The sequence below is a fragment of the Stegodyphus dumicola genome, chromosome 1, assembly GCF_044657685.1.
Source record: "Stegodyphus dumicola isolate Sdum_Otavi_A_Nest chromosome 1, ASM4465768v1".
Lineage (NCBI taxonomy): Eukaryota > Metazoa > Arthropoda > Arachnida > Araneae > Eresidae > Stegodyphus > Stegodyphus dumicola.
In genome coordinates this window covers 17,420,337-17,438,712 of record NC_140768.1, presented here as the reverse complement: position 1 = coordinate 17,438,712, position 18,376 = coordinate 17,420,337, and the positions used below count along the sequence as shown (strand labels likewise).

Sequence of the window (18,376 nt, the reverse complement as noted above, 5' to 3'; positions counted from 1 at the left end):
AGAGTTACAAATGCAAAGGTTGTGTGTAAGTGGGTGAATTTTAATGACTAGCCTAATGCACAAAATGCACTTCAATTATTTTTCAACTGTGTATTCCATATCCATGATAATGTGCAAAGAACTGATGACTACAGTTGCTTACAATTACATAATCGTTATATGAATCAGAAGTAACTTCAAATAAACTTTTTGGCAATGTTCATTTTTGTATTCATGCATATATATATATACACATAATAGTTACCTACACATAGAGAGATGCGATGGTTTATAAATTGTTGATGTATGTTTATTAGTATTAATGTAATGAATAAGCTTTTCATTAATGAATGTATATACAAATGCTTTTCATCATAATAATAAATTCATAAATTTCCAGGGTTTCAATATGTAACATTTATAATAAAAATATAGTTCTTTATCTGCTTATAATCTAAAAAGCATTCCATTAATAACATGAAGATAATAGCATACAAATTTAATGTCTATCCTCATTATTAAATAATCTATGTTCTAATAAATATACATAATCGCTCATTTTAACATAATCGCTGATTATGCAATTTCAATTTAAAAGTAATAAAAGTAATTAGCAGAAAAGTAAAGTCACGCATATGCAAACATAGTATTTTAAAAAATTATTCCCCTTAATAAAAAAAAAATTCTGTTATATAACAATAACATTCTTTTCACACGATCAGCCCGAAATACGACAAATTTGGCAAACTTTTGGCGACGAATAATTTGTAAACAAATCATCAGAAATAGCACGTCATAAAACACTGAAATTTCCACAATTATAAATTTAATGAATATATAAATATTTAAAAATGACTTAGACAGTTATACTACAACAAAACAGCAATATATATATATATATATATATATATACACTATATATACGGCTTTTCTGTATTTCTGCAATTAAATCGGTATCTATTTCCACCGTCCATGATTTCACAACAAGAGCCATTACCATATTGAAAATTACCTGTGATCCTTAAGAAGCAGAACTTTTGTCTGATTGGTTCAACGTACGCGAAACACGTTACCAGATGGAACATTTTCGGAAAATTTTCAGAATGTTTCACCTAGCTAGACGAAACATTTTTTAGCCTTCCGCTTAAAGCAGTGCTACTAGAATCTCATTTCTCGGAAATGAACTGCCTAGCCACACGCGTCAATAGAAGTGATAAGGCCCTTAATTATAGTAAGGAGTTGATCATCATGAAGTTAATAATACTGTAATGTAGTTAAAGCTGAAAAAGTTGAGTTTTGCACTATTTTATATTTTAAGTTTGCTTTCTTTATTGCATTTTAAATGTGTTCTAAATATATCTTTTATTTATCTATTTTATTATAATTAAAATTTTAGTTTCATTAATTCTAAATTATTGCACAAATTTATATGCTGTTGCATTTACCAATACACTGAAATATCCTGAAAAAGTAAATGCCTTATTGTGTCGATTTGATCTTATGATGTTTTCATATAGTTAGTACTTATTTTTTATGCTTTTCAAAAGTTTAAATTGTACACTATATATTTTAGAAAAGTGATCTAAATCGTCTTAATGAAGAAAAAAAGAAAATGGAAGATAAAATCAAAAACTGTGAAGTGCAGCTTTCAAACCAGGAAGCAGCATTACAAATAATCAATAGTAAAATGGACGAAGAAAGAGATCTTGTATCAAAAAAACAAAAGGAGAATCACTCCCTGAATGTATGGATTGCTTTGCCATTTTGAATAAGATACTTTTTGATAGGTTTTAATGTTATAAATTGTTTTGAAATAATTTTTATGTGTTATACCTATATGAATCATATAGTTATTACATTACAGTAAAGATGACCACTGATTTTATTTTATAAAATATTAATACAAGGCATATGTTTAATATTTTATAATTTCTCACCCTAAGCCTATCACTGCAGACTTCTCATCCTGGGATTTATTCATGTTCCTTTAGCACGAGGCCCATTGTGGAAATATCTGAGTCTGCAGGGAAGTACTGCTGTTTGTGATGGAAACCCTGCATAAATAGATGCATACCAAGTTATCGAGGCATGATTCCATAAATTAAGGAAGAGGAATTTGTAAAAAATGATTGAACACTGAACATGGGATGCTTCTGAGATTACGGAATTGATTTTTTTTTATGTAACATAGTGGGTGATTGCCATACATTAATATGCAAGCATTGCAGTATCTTTTCATAAAAATAATTAGACTGTGAATTAAGTCATGTACACTGCACAAAAAAAAAGGGGTCACAGTTTTATATCAGGGGCTGTGGAGTCGGTGGGGAAAATGACCGACTCCTGAAATTTTAAAGACTCTGACTTCGACTCCGACTTCTTCATATATATGTAAACATATAAACATGGGTACAGCTTATTTTTTTAATATAAAAGTAGTAGTAGATGCTAAAATTAATGCAAAGCAGATTTTTCATATTAATTAGCATTTATTATGAAATGGAAAAACTGGCATTAGTAATTTCGAAGAAACAGTAAAACTTCGGCACGATCTTCTTTGTTAGAGAACCGTAGATCCGATTTGATAAACTTCAGAGCTGAGAAGAGTCTTTCCACACTGACTTGAGTAGCAGGAAGAGCTGTTACTGTTAGGGCTACTTCTTTTAACTTTTCAGGATAGAATTTTGTAAGTTCTAAAAGAGGTGTCTTGCAAGAGCAGTCATATTTATCTATTTCTTCAAAGGCTGTGTATAAATCTTATTTGTATTTTTTCATTTTTATATCTAAAGGCTCCTGGTTCTTTATTTTCATTCACTTTGCCTTAGCCTTTTCAATATTATCCAAATATTTCTCAAAATCTAATTCATCAGTGGAAGAGGATGATAGAGACTCAGTTGCAATATCTGCAGTTTGACTGTCCTGATTTGAATACTCCAGCTGTTCTGAGAATAATTTCATTCTTAATGAAAGCTCATAGATGGCTTTCTTTTCCTTTTTAATTTGTTTGTCATCCAACAAAATTCGGTGTTTTGCATCTACATATATTGAACCCAGTGCGATTTTATTGTCTGGCAAACTAGTTTCTCTTTTCTTTATTGAAGAAATGATTCCTTCTGCAATAAACCCTCCATTTCAGAAAGAACAAACATCGCATTCTTCGAGTCTTGTTAATTCTTCAGATTGTAGCTTTTTGGTGGCTGTATACGGTATAGAAAGAAGAGTTTTCAATTCTGCAAGATCATTACACAGTTTTTCTGTTAGTGAAACATTAAGGTTATCTGCATCTTCTAACATTCTCATCTCCTGTTAATTCTTCAGATTGTAGCTTTTTTGTGGCTATATATAGCTATATACGGTGTTGAAAGAAGGATTTCCAGTTCTGCAAGATCATTCCACAGTCTTTCTGTTATTTACACCTTCTAAAAAAGTTCTTAATCCTAACAACAACTGTATCATCAAATATGTACTTATGCATCGCATTGCTCCTTTTCCTGCTCGCTTCCTAAGAATGGCATCAATTTTGGGAGTTCTTGCTGCTTACCTGAATTCACCAATGAGATTAGTAACTAAATGAATCAGTTTAATCAATAATTGTAAATATAACCTCCATCCTGCTCCCTTATATTTATTTACTAATATGTCAATAAAATAGAAAATAACTATTTATTAATGTATATAGTCCATAAATAAAAATATTAACTCAGTTTGTCATTAATTTTTTTTCAATTCACTTTAATTTCATTTCAAATTCAAACTGTTCAAGAAAAACTGGAGTCGACGTGTTTTTTAGCAACTCCAATTCCGAGTCCTTTTACCCAAAAATCTACTTGATTCTGACGCCATGACTCCGACTCCACGGCCCTGTTTATATCTCCCGTTCTACTGGGCCAATTAACGAAATTCAAATTGCGTTTTTTCATGTCTCGAAAGCGCGACTTAGGATATGTGTTAGATATATAAGAGGTGTGGGAAAAAACCACGAGACTGGCCCAATAAATTATTGTACTTACAGAATCAGTTCTCTGTGACATTATAACCTGCAAAGTAGTTCCCTTCAGCATTCACGCAATTCTGCATTCGGTGCTGCCATTGCTGGTAACAGTTCTTGAAAGTGGTTTTTGGAAGGCCCTTTAGAAGATTCTTGCCTGAACCCATTCAGCTGAGGTAAAATGGGCTCCCTTTAAGTAAGATTTAACTTTAGGAAATAGAAAAAAGTCACATGGAGCCAAGTCAGGTGAATAAGGAGGATGCCCCATCACAGTAACATTTTTGGTAGCCAGAAACTGCGTGACAGATAGTGCCACGTGAGCAAGTGCATTGTCCTTTTGCAACAGCCATCCATCACTCCACAACTGTAGCCCCTTTTTTTTTCCTAATTTTGTCACAAAGTCATTTTAGTATATCAGTGTAGCAGTGTTGATTAACAGTCTGACCACTGGGAACTCACTAAATCATGAACGTCCTGGGGGCCCCTTTTGGCACCCAGCCGGTTCATCTTTCACACTGTCCCTTCTCCCTGAAAACTGCTTATGCCATTCAAACACCCGTGCACAAGACAAAGTTTCATCTCCATAAGCCTTGGTTAACATTTGAAATGCTCCATGGCTGATTTCTTAAGTTTCACAAGAAACTTCATATTGATTCATTGTTTTGTTTTTACATTAGACATTTTTCCTGCAGAATGCAGTTTTTCGTGTTCACTCAGTGACGCAGTACTCCCCACTGGCGTGGTTGGTTAAGTCGAAACTAGCCACATGGTTAGAGGAAATGTGTGGCATGACATCACCAAAACAGTTATAGCCAACTCAACACTCTGTTTTCAAGCTACACTCTTAGTCTCGTTTTCTTCGTCAATTATTCTAATGTAGGTATTTTGACAAAAAAATGGACTTTTTCTGAAATAACATATACCTATTTTTATTTCGATTCTACGACTCAAATTATGCATATATATTAAATTTTGTAATTTTTGATGGGAAATTTATGGAGAAATTTAAAAATTTATTTTGGCATATTTTTTCCCATTTGTGCCAAGGATAATTCACTTGCCGAACTTCTTAATATATGGCCATTTGCGGTTTTGCAGCTGAGGATGGTGGTTTGGTAAAACCATCGAAACTAGTCCTGTAAAAATTTTGAAAATATAATGCTGATTTTTGTTGTTTGACTTCTGAATTAGTATTTGTTCAGCACGTTATTGTGTCTTAGTTATATGGCAATCTATTTTTTTTACCCTTCCATTGTGAAGGAGTGGAAAGAAAGTCACATTGTTCCTACTTTCAAATAATTTTACAAAGTGCTTAAACCACATTTGATGTTTTATCCCTTTCAATAAATATGCCAAATTTCAAAACGTGCTAATATATAAATTCACATATATCTTCGGAAATTTTTAATAAAAAACTCTAGTGTTTTGCAGGTATGCTTAGAAATACATCTACTTTAAGATGATGGTAAAAATTTTAAATTTATAAAAATTTTTTAAATATACAAATTTTTAAAACAAATCATAAAAAATGGGTGAGTTTTTTTTGGAATGAACAAAAATTTCGAAATGTGAAAGGAAGACTAAAATAAGTTTAATAAAAAAAGAGAGATTAATAAATATATACCAAACTCAATTAACATTGAGGAGCTAATTTTTTAAAATGTACTCCTGCGATTTTTACAAAACTTGGCAGTTTGGCATAATTTGAGTTGTAGAACTGAAATATAGAAAAAAATCGGCATGTCATTTCAGAAAAAGTCAGATTTTGCGTCAAAATACTTATATTAGAACAATGTTATATATAAATCTAATAGATATCCTAAGTCACGCTTTCGAAACATGAAAATTGCAAGTTGAATTTCATCAAACAGCCCAGTAGAACGGGAGATATAGAACTGTTCCCCCTTTTTTTGTGCAGTGTACTTATTTTTGTATCAGAGCCGATCTCAAAGTTTCTAGAATCAGACTGATAGATTTTAGCCTGGTATCTTAACCCTTAGAAAACCGAAGTCTTCGTTAACCTGTATGTTTAAAATACGTATATCCTGTCCCAGTCCGTTACCCATCCCGTACGTTTCCTTCCCTCCCTATTCATTAATGCACGAAAAAGTGTGAATATTTGAAATGACATCCTTTTTGCTTCCTAGCAGGGTGGATTTAACCATTTCATTAGCTTTTTAGACCAAGCTGTGTTCAGTAAATTGATACAGTGCATTTGGAGAAACTGCACCTGCTACTGCATACCTTAGGTGGAGGGAAGAAAACAACATTCTGATCTCGGGCTGTTGTGATTGTTTAAATGAAAAACTGTTTCAGGCGTTTTGGCCTTCAAAGTGTTAAGTCATCCCATATATATTATATCAAATTTAATTTTAGCTTGATTTTAAATTTATTAAATGCTGTATGCATTTCAAGGGAATATGCTACAGGTTCTTTTTAAGTAGTGGAAATATTTTGTACTATGTTACTTTATCTTGCTTCTCTTTAAGAATCTTAACATTTTTTTCTCTTTGTGCAGAGCCTCATGAACATACCATATGCAAAACCTTCATTAATTTAGAGATCAGTGAAACCATTAATGATGTTTCGTACATCATAAATGGGTGCACTGATCTGCACAAGAAGTTAACCAAATGAAACGTGCATTATGATGAAAAATATAGTACACTGTTTAATGTTCTGATAAGATGTAGAGTCAGAATCCACATTTAAATTTGGTCTTTGACTTATTAGTAAAGTGAACTGCCATTCTTGGCTCCAGTGGCCATGTAGGTAACATCTTGAGCACATTTTTTGAAAAGAAGACAGAATGATTTATATGCAATACATTAATCATCTTTTATATAATTTACTTTTCTGAAGTCTTCAGTAAGTTTTCTTTCACCATTACCTCTGCAGTTTATGGAGCAACCCATGTCTGCTTCAAGGTCAGATGTGAATTGCTTTTTAAATCGAATGTGTAGATAGTTGGAAAATACTAACAGGTGAAATTTTTTAGAGATTTTTATGGCTGATGAACTCATGGACGGAATAAAGCAATAAAGGATTTAAATTGTTTTATCCATTAAAATTCAGAATTCAATCACGTTTCAAAAATAGGTATTATTATATGAACTTGGTATGTTATGAATATGTTATCCTTATTATCATTATTTTAATTGTACAAACTTTAATTATGTCAATGTAGTGGTCTTTTTGTGCATTTTTTTATTTTAATCTGCTGTTTTATTTTTTGAAGTTTTTAAAGCCTTCGGGGAGAACTAAATTACATTCAGATTTGCTGATTTATTCAAAAATATTTGCAAATTTGCAATTTTTTTTTTCTCCCCAGTCAGAAATTCAAGAATGCAGAAAGAAGTTAAACTGTCTGCAAACTTCAATCTCACGTCATGAAAAATCTCTTAAAACCTTTGAAGGAAAAGCAAAAGATCATAAAGAAGCTCTCTCTAAGGCTATACAAGCTGCTGAGGTTTGTTTCAATCTTCTATTATGCTTGTAGTATTTGTATTCTGTTGTTCTGATTATTGACATATAGACTTAATCATAACTGAGAATAATTAAAGAAATTTTTAATGCTGAAGATATTTCAGCTATATCGTTATATAATTGGCATTATTTTAAACTGTATTTTGCATTTAATATTCAGTCATTTTTGTATTTTGTTTTTGCTGGTATATAAGTTGAAAATAATTTTTCCCTCAAATAATTTTTGCCAAAGGTGGAGTGTGCAGTATTCCTTTTTACAGGTGATGAAAAACACAAAAATATTCGCGCAGCCAGTCATTTAGTGAGTTTTATATCTAGGTTGTGTTCTTTGATCTCATCCACTCACCACTGTTAGACACTCATACTTTGCATCATTTTCTCCAAATTTGTCAGGAAATTTGTGTTTTTGATAGTAGATAATACCCAAGGGATTCTATTTACCTTTGCTGGTATCGTGAGGTAGATGGAATGAGATTTCAATTCCTCAGGTTACTTAAAAAGTGCATAAATTTTCATGCTTTAAATCAAAATGATGCAAGCACTTTATGGACGGATCATGATTTATTACGTCTGTATAGTTTCAAATGAGTAAAATTGCTTTAAATATGTAAAAGAGAATATGTGTGAAATTCAAAATTTAGTTAAAAATTTCACGTTTTGTTTTATAAGAAAATAGTATACGTTTCAAGGGAAACTGTCATAGCATTCTTCTTCTTCAATAGTTATTTAAGCTCTTTATGAGTAACTTTTTTTTTGCTTTCTGAAGAAAGTGGACCGTGTGTTATTTTTTCTCAAAATCCACCGAATTATTTTGCAAAACAAATATCAACCTAAAATGCCTTTTTCTTGTGAATGGTTTATTTGTTGTTTTTTAAAAAATGTGTTACATTTTTCAGGTTGCTGTGAGAAACGCTGAAAAGTTTTCTCCTCCCATTAATACAGAAAGAAGTTCCTCAGCCATAAAGAAGGTACTGAATGAGACCAAAAAAGTTCTTGAACAAGTTAGGTATGATATTCTATTACTATAATGCAGAATTCTTAAAGAAATATTAATACATTACATTTATATACATTGCTTCAATTTTCTCACAACATTTTATATTGTTTACAGTATTTCCTCGTGTTTTCCCCTTCATTAATTTTATCATCTAAAAATCGAGGGGAGAAAATTATCTGAGTAATTTAAAAAGAAACCTCCAAAGAAGAGGAGGATTCTTTTCTTGCAGATATCCAAGAAACCTCCTCATACATGAAGGTTTTACTTTCAAATAGAGCACGAATATTGCATTTTTAAATGCTTTTATTTTACTAATAAGAAATAGATAAAAGTAATAAAATGTAAATAAAAATTAATGTTGCAGGATTCATGTAATGATGAGCAATTCACGCACACTATTATTTGCCACCAGAGTTGATAGAATATGTTATTCTCTTAATATCCACAGCTAGCTTTAAATAATATGTACGGCTTGGCTAAGCATCAAAGGCACTTAAACACCAAAGAAGACCATCTGTCTTCTTCAATTCTTGAGGACAAGCAAGCCATCTGCTTGCATCTGCTATGCTCCACTCTCGTCCACGTCTGGACGCTATCTGGCCTTGTCTTAACTGCTCTGCACTGCGCTAAGCTGGGATGATGTCACCACGCTGGTAATTCGCTAAGTCAGCATCGGTCGTCGATGATCTCCACATCTTCGGCCAGCCTGAAGGGGCATCGTCCTCGATGTCTGTTGAGTGGACATCACTATCATCTACCTGCAAAGAGAATAAAAAAAAAAAAAAAAAAAAAAAAAAAGAAAAGAAAGAAAGAAAGAAAGAAAAAAAAAAGAGTATCAGGTCCTTAGGTTTGAGCTGATACAAACATCAATCAATTTGACCATGGCTTCATATGGTCAGCCACAGTGGATGTCAAATTCAGTCCTTCATGGCATCCTACTTTTTTGACTTCATATCTGTCATTTGATTTAACAGCTATGATTTTATATAGTCCATGAAACTTAGGTCGTAGTTTCAAACCAGTACCAAGTCGCCAATCTTGTACAGTTTCGGTTTCTTATGTCTTTTGTTAAATTGCTTACGATTCTCTTCTTGTATCTTCAAAATGTTGTTTTTCGCATCTCTCATTTCTCTCTCTCATTTCATCATGTTCTTGCATCAACTGCTTTAGATATTCTTCATTCAATATCTGACTAATTCTCAGATCTTCCTTGTTCTTCATTTTCGTGCGTATGAGAAGCTCAAATGGTTAATATTTTGTACTTCTCATAGTTGTACTGTTGATTATTCTCTGGACATCTGGAACATACTTAAACCATTTTTTTGAATCCTCATGTGATAATTTCGACAAAACAGGAATAAAAATTCTATGGATTCGCTCAATCTGTCCGTTACCTCTTGGAATACTGGTAGTAATTTTAACATGTTCTATACCTTCTTCTGTACAATAAGCTGAAAATTCTTTCGGTGTAAAGGCACTACCTCGATCTGAAATGATTCTGGCTGGATTTCCAAATACAGTCTGTTGTTGCTTCAATTTTGAAATAACTTCTTGCGTAGTTGGTGATTTCACTGGATAGAACCAAGTAAATTTTGTAAAAGCATCGACCACAGTTAAAATGTGTTGGTATCTCTTGTTCGTCGATGGAAGAGGTCCAATAAAGTTAACATGGTATGTACTCAAGGGAATGTTTTCTTTCGGTACAGGATGAAGAAATCCTTCTGCTTTTCCTTGCTTCTTGTTGTACAGTATACATTCTATACAGTTAGCAATTACTTTTTCAACTTTGCATTTCAGTCTGGGAATATAGAATTCTTGCTCTACGGCATTCACAGTTTTATCTACAGCAAAGTGACCTTTTTTATGTACCTTCTGTATGATTTCGTTCTGTAAGGATTCTGGCATTACTAGGAGATCTTTACTATTTTCAAATTTGTACAAAATATCATTTCTCAGGAAGAATCCATTTTCTTCTCCCTTCTCAACTAAATTCTTTATCAATTTCACATGTTCATCTTCATTCTGTTGTTGTGCTAACCGAATCTTTTCAGTTACATCGGATGTGTATGATGTTAAAATTAAAGCATCTACTTAGAGCATCAGCATGTTTCATTTGGCTTCCTGAACGATGTACAATTTTGTAATCGAATTCTTCAATAAACATTGCCCATCTTGCAATCTTAGGATTTAAATCTTTCTTATCTAAAGTTTACTGAAAAGCACTACAATCAGTTACAATTTTGAATTTAGTCCCTAACAAATAGTTTCTAAACTTCTTCAGAGCTTCTATAACTGCAAGGGCTTCTAATTCGTAACTACAGAGTTTCTCTTGCTGCGGTGAAGTCTTCTTGCTCATATAATGGATTGGGTGATAATTACCATCAGCAGACAATTGGAGTAATACCGCACCAAAGCCTTGACTACTAGCATCAGTATGAAGTTCTAATGGATATCCTTGCCTAAATATATGTAGAACAGGTGCTTGAGAGAGAATTTCTTTTAATCTGCAAAAAGCTTCCAGTTGTTCGGAATCGAACTTAAAACCAATACCTTTTCTAAGGAAGTCACTAAGAGGTTTAGCTATTTTAGCATAATGAGGAATGAATTTACGAAAATATCCCGTTAGTCCTGAAAAGCTTTGTAGTTGTTTACAGTTACGCGGTTGTGGAAAGTTTTGAACAGCAACAGTTTTGGAAGGCGATGGTTGAATAGTTCCGTTTTCAATTACATGTCCTAAAAATTCAATTTTACGATTTAAGAATCGGCATTTTTTGAAATTTATTTGTAATCCATATTCCGAAGCAGTTTTGAATATTCTTTCTAATTTTTCTAAACATTTAACTTCATCATTAGCCGGTATGACTATATCATTCATATAAATAATTAGTACACTCTTATTTAGCAAGTCACGAAATACTGAATAAATATACCTTTGAAAAACATTTGGACTAATACATAAACCAAAAGGAGCTTTAAGAAATTCATAAATACCCTTATGTGTTACGAACGCTGTGTATTTTGTGCACTTTTCATCTATGTCTACATGGAAAAAGCCATTTTTCAAATCTAGTGTCGTGAAGAACTTAGATTGTTCTAAACGATCAAGTATTTCCAGAATTAAAGGCAGTGGAAATATGTCTTTAATAATCTTCTTATTTAATTTCCGATAGTCAATGCACAATCTTTTAGAATTATCTCGCTTGCTACACAAAGCAATAGGCACCGCATAGTTAGAGTTGCTAGGTTTTATTATTTTTTCTTTCAGCCATTCATTAATTTGCTCTTCAACAATTTTTTGTTCTGCGAAAAACATGTATCTTCTATTTTGACAGACAGGAATTTCATCGCATAAATTTATTTGCATCTTAAAGTCATATTGTCTATTTTTCCGAGGCTGATACGAATTAATTAAATTACACAGTCTTTCTTTATGTTCCACACTTGAAATATGCGATAAATCAATCTTGTTGACAGAAATAGCATTCACCAGATGTGAAAGGTAATTAAACTTCGTGCCACTTCCACTTTCGGAGTTTTTGTTTAGATTAACAGAGACGCCAGGCGATTGAGAAAGATCATAAACATTCTTCAATGACACAGCAATATTCAAATTTCCCATAATGAAACGAACGTTAGCATTTCGAGATGACTCAGCAGTTATCAAGTTTACATTACTTTTATTCCGATGAGAAATTATTTGAAGGCCATTCACGGTAAAAGACAAGTTAAACTGATTCATTACATCTAAACCTAATACAATTTGATTACATAACGACTTGACCACATAAATTTTCATACGAAGTGAAAAACTGTCAATTGAAATATCAGAAATAAAAAAGCCAATGGGATACATTTGCTTTGATTCAATTCCACTTAATGTGATATCACTACAATTTAAACTTGGAGAACCAATTTTCTTATGTAACTCCATGCTACATATCGTGACATCTGAACCAGTATCAACTAGACTATCGATTAAATGACTATTTATTTCTACAGTCTTCATAATTCTATCCTTATCAGAAATTCGTTGTACTAAAGCTTGTTTCTCGGGGTTCTGCTCTTGACAGTCAGTTGATTTATGCCCAAACTTTTTACATTTAAAACATTTTATCCCCTTCGATTTGTTTACACAGTGAGATGACTTATGCCCGAATTCCTCGCAATTAAAGCATTTGACCTTATTAACGTTAGATTGATTTCGATTTGATGACGCAAGCTTACTTCTATCTTTAACTGAGTGTCTACTTTCGGTTTTGGATATTTAAACTTATCATTGTCCGATCTCATTCTATCATAAATTTTAAGCCTTTGTTTAAATTCAGTTATTGTTTCGCAACCGTCTAGTATAGTTTTCCTCACCACCGAATTGGGAATACCATCTATGACATATTTAATTAATGAAGCATCATCAGTGTTACCTCGCGAACACATTTCTTTCATTTTCAAAAAATACTCATCTAAAGTTTCATTAGGCATTAATTTATGCTTACATAACATTTCATGCAACTCAGCAGAATTAAAAGCTTTACCAAATTCAGATTTCAAAAGCTTTTATAACTTACACCAGTCATTAACTTTAGGTTCACTCTGAATAAATAGTTTTGCTTTACCTTTTAATGATCTTTTAGCAAAAACTAATTTATGCAAATCACTCAATTTCAAAGATTTTATAACATCTTCAAATTCATCAGACCATTTATCAACATTTTCATATGCATTACCAGAAAAAGGATTAACAATACTTTCAATATCTGAAAAACTAAGATGAGGTATAAAATGATCTTGAATTGGAAGCTGCATACTGTTATTTACTTGAGACTCAGTAAAACCAGGATTGTCTCTTTGATTATCATCAAGCATCAGAAATTTTATTAACAGTTTCATCTTCAGTATCACTATTTTCTTCATGCAAAATATTTTCAAATAATGCAGATAAATCACATAGGAAAGAGACAATTCGGGTTACGACTTCTGATTTTAAACCTTCTGAATTTATGCACAATATGTTACAAACTTTAATTAACTCATTCAAAGTAAAACTATTCTGCACTGCATCTATTTTCTTATTAAATTCTTAAGAATCTGGTTTAAATATAAAGCCAGAAAATTCACGTAATTTTTTCCGGTTATTTCGGTCTCCATCAGTATTAAAAATAAGCTTATGCAAACTTTTGATTTCATAACTTTTACTATTCTTTAAGGCTGCTTCCAATTCTGGAATTTCTACTAACTTCATATTGGAAAGAAAGTTTTGTACTCACCCGACAGATGATCGTCTTCAATTGGGGTAATCCACACACTTAAACAGTAATCCAACAAATCCAATAACTTGTAAGAAAAGTTCACTCAGTCAGTTCAATACTCAGTTCAGAATACTACTGGCACACTTTCGAGTTTGTTGCCGCACGGTTGGTTGCCAAAATTTGTAGGTTTTACTTTCAAATAGAGCACAAATATTGCATTTTTAAATGCTTTTATTTTACTAACAAGAAATAGATAAAAGTAATAAAATGTAAGTAAAAATTAATGTTGCAGGATTCATGTAATGATGAGCAATTCACACACACTATTAGTTCCACCGGAGTTGATAGAATACGTTATTCTCTTAATATCCACAGCTAGCTTTAAATAATATGTACGGCTTGGCTTAAGCATCAAAGGCACTTAAACACCAAAGAAGACCATCTGTCTTCTTCAACTCTTGAGGACAAGCAAGCCATCTGCTATGCTCCACTCTCGTCCACGTCTGGACGCTATCTGGCCTTGTCTTAACTGCTCCGCAGTGCGCTAAGCTGGGATGACGTCACCACACTGGTAATTCACTCAGCATCGGTCGTCGATGATCTCCACATACATAATTAATTAGTAATATTAACATTGGAATATCTAAAAATATATCTCCAGTTCTTCCCTGTAACTTGAATCTCGCCTATTCTTATTATTGTCTGTCCTACTCCTTAGGCTCAAAACATCCTTAAATAATTAGAGAAGGTGAATGTGCAGCTGACTTCTAAACAGTAAAATCGTAGAGTGTTTTAGAAATCCAATGAACATATTATATTCAAGTATTCATAGTATTCAAGGTGAGAGGAAATTTAACTTTTTTTAACTTGCTTGCTTAGTTACGTTTCTTCTTCGTTCTGATGCAAATATATCAGAAATGTCGAATTAGACCATCTGTCTCATCCTTTTTATTTTTACAGCCACCACAAGGTAAAACTAAATAGACAATATGCTACAGTATTCAGATTAGCTGCTAAATATTTTCATTCAGTGTTTTTATATCGTACTTCGTATTGTAAAAATTCCGACAAAAGTATATCATCTAATGCATGAAGACCTTTTCTAGAGCTCAGACATCACCACTATGAAGTATTTATCATACTTAGACAACAACAGAGAGCTCATTAAGTTTTCTTATTTTTTAGTATAAATTACACACTTTGGAACAGCAATTTTGTTGTCTTAGATCTGTCACTTGTTTTTGACTAATTTTTGGCCTCTGAATTCAGCTCAGTTTTAGTCTATCACGTCAACATTTTAAACTATAGAATATCATCTCTTTGTCTCAAACGCCATACAAAACATGCATATAAAGAATTAAAAAAAATGAAAGGAAAGTTACCAAATATACTGTTCACAAATTATAGTTTTATTCATACAAAGGCTATATATAGTTACTGCAAGTTAAATTTTGTTTATGTAAGTAGTAAATTTTTTTTTTTTTTTTTTTTTTTTTTTTTTTACCAAATTGCAAACATCCATATTAAGGTAAAAATATTCGCTTATGGCTTTTTCTGAAGCATTTAATCTCTGAACACTCTTGCTTGATGCTTTAACAATAGTCAGATTTCATATGCACATCCCATCTACTTTGGTACTGAGCCCCCCATGACCTTCTAATTTTGGTAGAATCGATCATCCTGCTCATCACTAACTGCACCAAGATTTTACGGAACTTTATCAAAATGGCTATGTAAAATATGCAGTTTGCAAACAAGCATTATGAACCTCTCCAAAAGTTGCTAGACAATATTGCTGCAATTCTGTGCTCATGTATTTCCTAAAATGTCTTTCTTTGACAATGTTTTTGAATGCTAATGAAGCATTCTTTCAATTCTGTCACTGTTCTGACGAAATATTCATCTTTAAGGAGCTGCCAAATCTGTTGACCATCAAACACACTGGCATTTATCTTTTCAAATGACAAGCTAAAAAATGCCAAAATGAGATACTTGAAATGGTCTTTTCAATTGGCCAAGTTTTAACAGATTACTTCATGAGACCCAGTTTTATATGCATGTGAATATAATGTTCTGTATGTCGACAAGTGCCTGATGTAGAATGCTCATATCACTAGGTTTCATGTCAGATCCTGATGGTCAATTTGACTGCACCCAGTGCTTCTCATAATCTCTACTTTTTCACGTACAAAAGAGGGAGAGAGAGAGAGGGAGGGAAATACAGGAATCCTTGGTATATCCACATTACTGGCCAAGGAGGAAGCAGATCATTTTAAGACCAGCACAGATAATCCATTAGTGCATGTGATATTGCAAAAAATCAATGACTCTCTTTATGTCTTCATATTCTTCACACAAACAAATTGAATGGCCTGTTGGGACTGCAGCAAATAAATACCCATTGTAGAGGAGGACACACTTCAAGCTGTGCTTTGAGCTATTGATGAACAGTCTCCATTGAGTTATGTTACAGGTTTAAATTCTCAACTGTTCCATTAAACCGTGTATGTTGTGGCAATAAACAAATCCATCTTCAGTTCGATAGTATTGCAGAAACGCACTTTCCCTTGATCAAAAGTAGGATACCTCAGCTCCTTTTCCAAGCAAGTTTTTCTCATGTAGTCTTGATGCTAACAGCTCTGAAACTTTTTTGGATTCCCAAATTATTCAACACATGCTGGTCAAATCCCTTATGAATGAAATCATTTTCAGTATAAAAATCTTCATCATAGGACTCGATCCGATATTCACCAGAACAGTATTGATATTTTTCCAAAGAGGGTAATTCTTTGAAAACTGGCACTGGGAGCTCAGCTGAGTGAGGTACTGGGTGTATAGCAGGGTTCGTACGGTCCTTAAAAGTCCTTAATTTTTTCAAAAATGATTTTTGGTCCTTAAAAGTCCTTAATTTTGGCCAAAATGAATAAACGGTCCTTAATTTTGCTCATTTGACATTTCTTATCATTTCTAATGATTGCCATTCTAAGTGTGAATTACGATTTTTCAGGAACATGGAATTAAAATTATACGGCTCTTAACCAATCTGTTGGCAAATTTGCGTTGCAAACGATAAAAAAAAAAAAAAAAAAAAAAAAAAAAAAGCTACCCGAATGAGAAAGTATCAGTGTCTGATTGGCTATTCACCCAATCTTTCGAAACAGGTGTTATCCATAAATTTAGGCAGATTGTGACAAAAGTATGAAGCCGGAAGTTCTTTAAGAGGCAAAAGTGATGATGAAGGTGCTTGAGAAAAAAAAAAAAAAAAGAGGGGGGATTCTGAAAATATTTTTCAAAATCAGAGCAATCCCAACCTGGAAGGCCACAACCCTTCCGACGCCAATAGGAACGAGATGCCTGGAAAGTGCATTTTCAATAAACTGTGGCTTCATCAAGTTGACTACAAAGACTGGATATTGATGGATTGCAATCCTTAAATGTGGTCTTTGTCTGAAACAAATTAAAATTTCTAGAATGGGAGAGTCAGCGCTGAAAATTCACATGAAAATTAAGTTTCGTTTTATCATTTCAATTCGTTTTTACACGGTTTTGCTTAGCTTAATTTCTGTGTTTGTTTCAATTAAGCCATAAATTAATTTTTTATCACCTTCTACGGAGTTTATTCTCTTTTGCACATACTATATGTATGGGATATTGGGATTATGAGTTTATTTCTGCAGAGGGTCTGTTATCGATTTCGTGGGAAATCTGTTGGCTCCATTTCGATTTTAGGTCGCCAAGGGCAAATTCGGTAACGCTAGCCGAGAAAAAGTGAAGTTCGGAAATACGTTTTGAAGCTTCAATAGACAATTAAGTATTTGGTTTAAACCTATGTTGTTGATAGTAATGCATAATTTTTGCTAATGGCGATAAAATTATTAGTTGAAAATAACTAATTAAAAATTTTTTAATATTTTTAAAGCTGAAAACAACTAATTGAAACTAATTTTCCTGAATTAACTAGACGCAAAATTAACTTTCATGAATTACTAAAGTTATTGAATAGAAGTTTAACTGAAAATATACATTCCGTATTATATATATATATATATATTTATACAGTACAAAGTCCGAGGTCTGGACTCGTCGGGACTTTGGCCATCCCAGATTTGAGATTTTTCTGGATATTAGATCATTTTAAATCTACTAAGATGGCACGTAGAAATTATAAAATTGAAAATATGAAATCATTATTTATGAACTAATGAAGCATTTATGATTTAAAGGGTATCAAAATTTACAAAAGAAAAGAGCTTAATATTTATATGTTTACTTTATTAAACATTTCTTTCAATGTGAGTTGTTTGATTTGTTTTCTCTGCTAATACTTTAGACTAATACTATAGACATATAATTTCTTGTTCAGTTATTAAGTTCCTTTGTTCAAGTCCTGTAATTGCTGTGTCGAGAATTCTGAATAACTTGTCAATCAAAATTTTTTCTCGTTCAGTAACCTCTCTGTTACTTTCTTCACTATCGGTAGCTGTATTTTCTGGATTTAGAACCATACTACAGATTTCACCCTCCGTTAATTGATTGATGATTGGGCATTGTCATCGCAATGAAAAACTTCTGTTTAACTTCGCTAAATTCTGCCGCCTGGTGCGGCCATGCGAGCTCTGGCGCTGGTTCTGGCTTTATGTGAATAACAAATCAGTTATTCTTAATTCAAATAGCACTAAA

The 18,376-nt window shown here is 32.6% G+C and overlaps 1 protein-coding gene across 2 annotated transcripts in view; it reads left to right on the top strand.

Annotated features, from left to right (window-relative positions):
- The window catches only part of LOC118181627 (structural maintenance of chromosomes protein 6-like), a 144,878-nt gene that overhangs the window by 109,363 nt on the left and 17,139 nt on the right, over positions 1 to 18,376 (top strand). For both annotated transcript variants that reach the window (XM_035350790.2, XM_035350789.2), the window contains 3 exons: positions 1,553 to 1,723; positions 7,299 to 7,436; positions 8,350 to 8,459. In XM_035350790.2, coding sequence (XP_035206681.2) covers positions 1,553 to 1,723; positions 7,299 to 7,436; positions 8,350 to 8,459 — 419 coding nt within the window. The remainder of the gene's footprint in view (positions 1 to 1,552; positions 1,724 to 7,298; positions 7,437 to 8,349; positions 8,460 to 18,376) is intronic.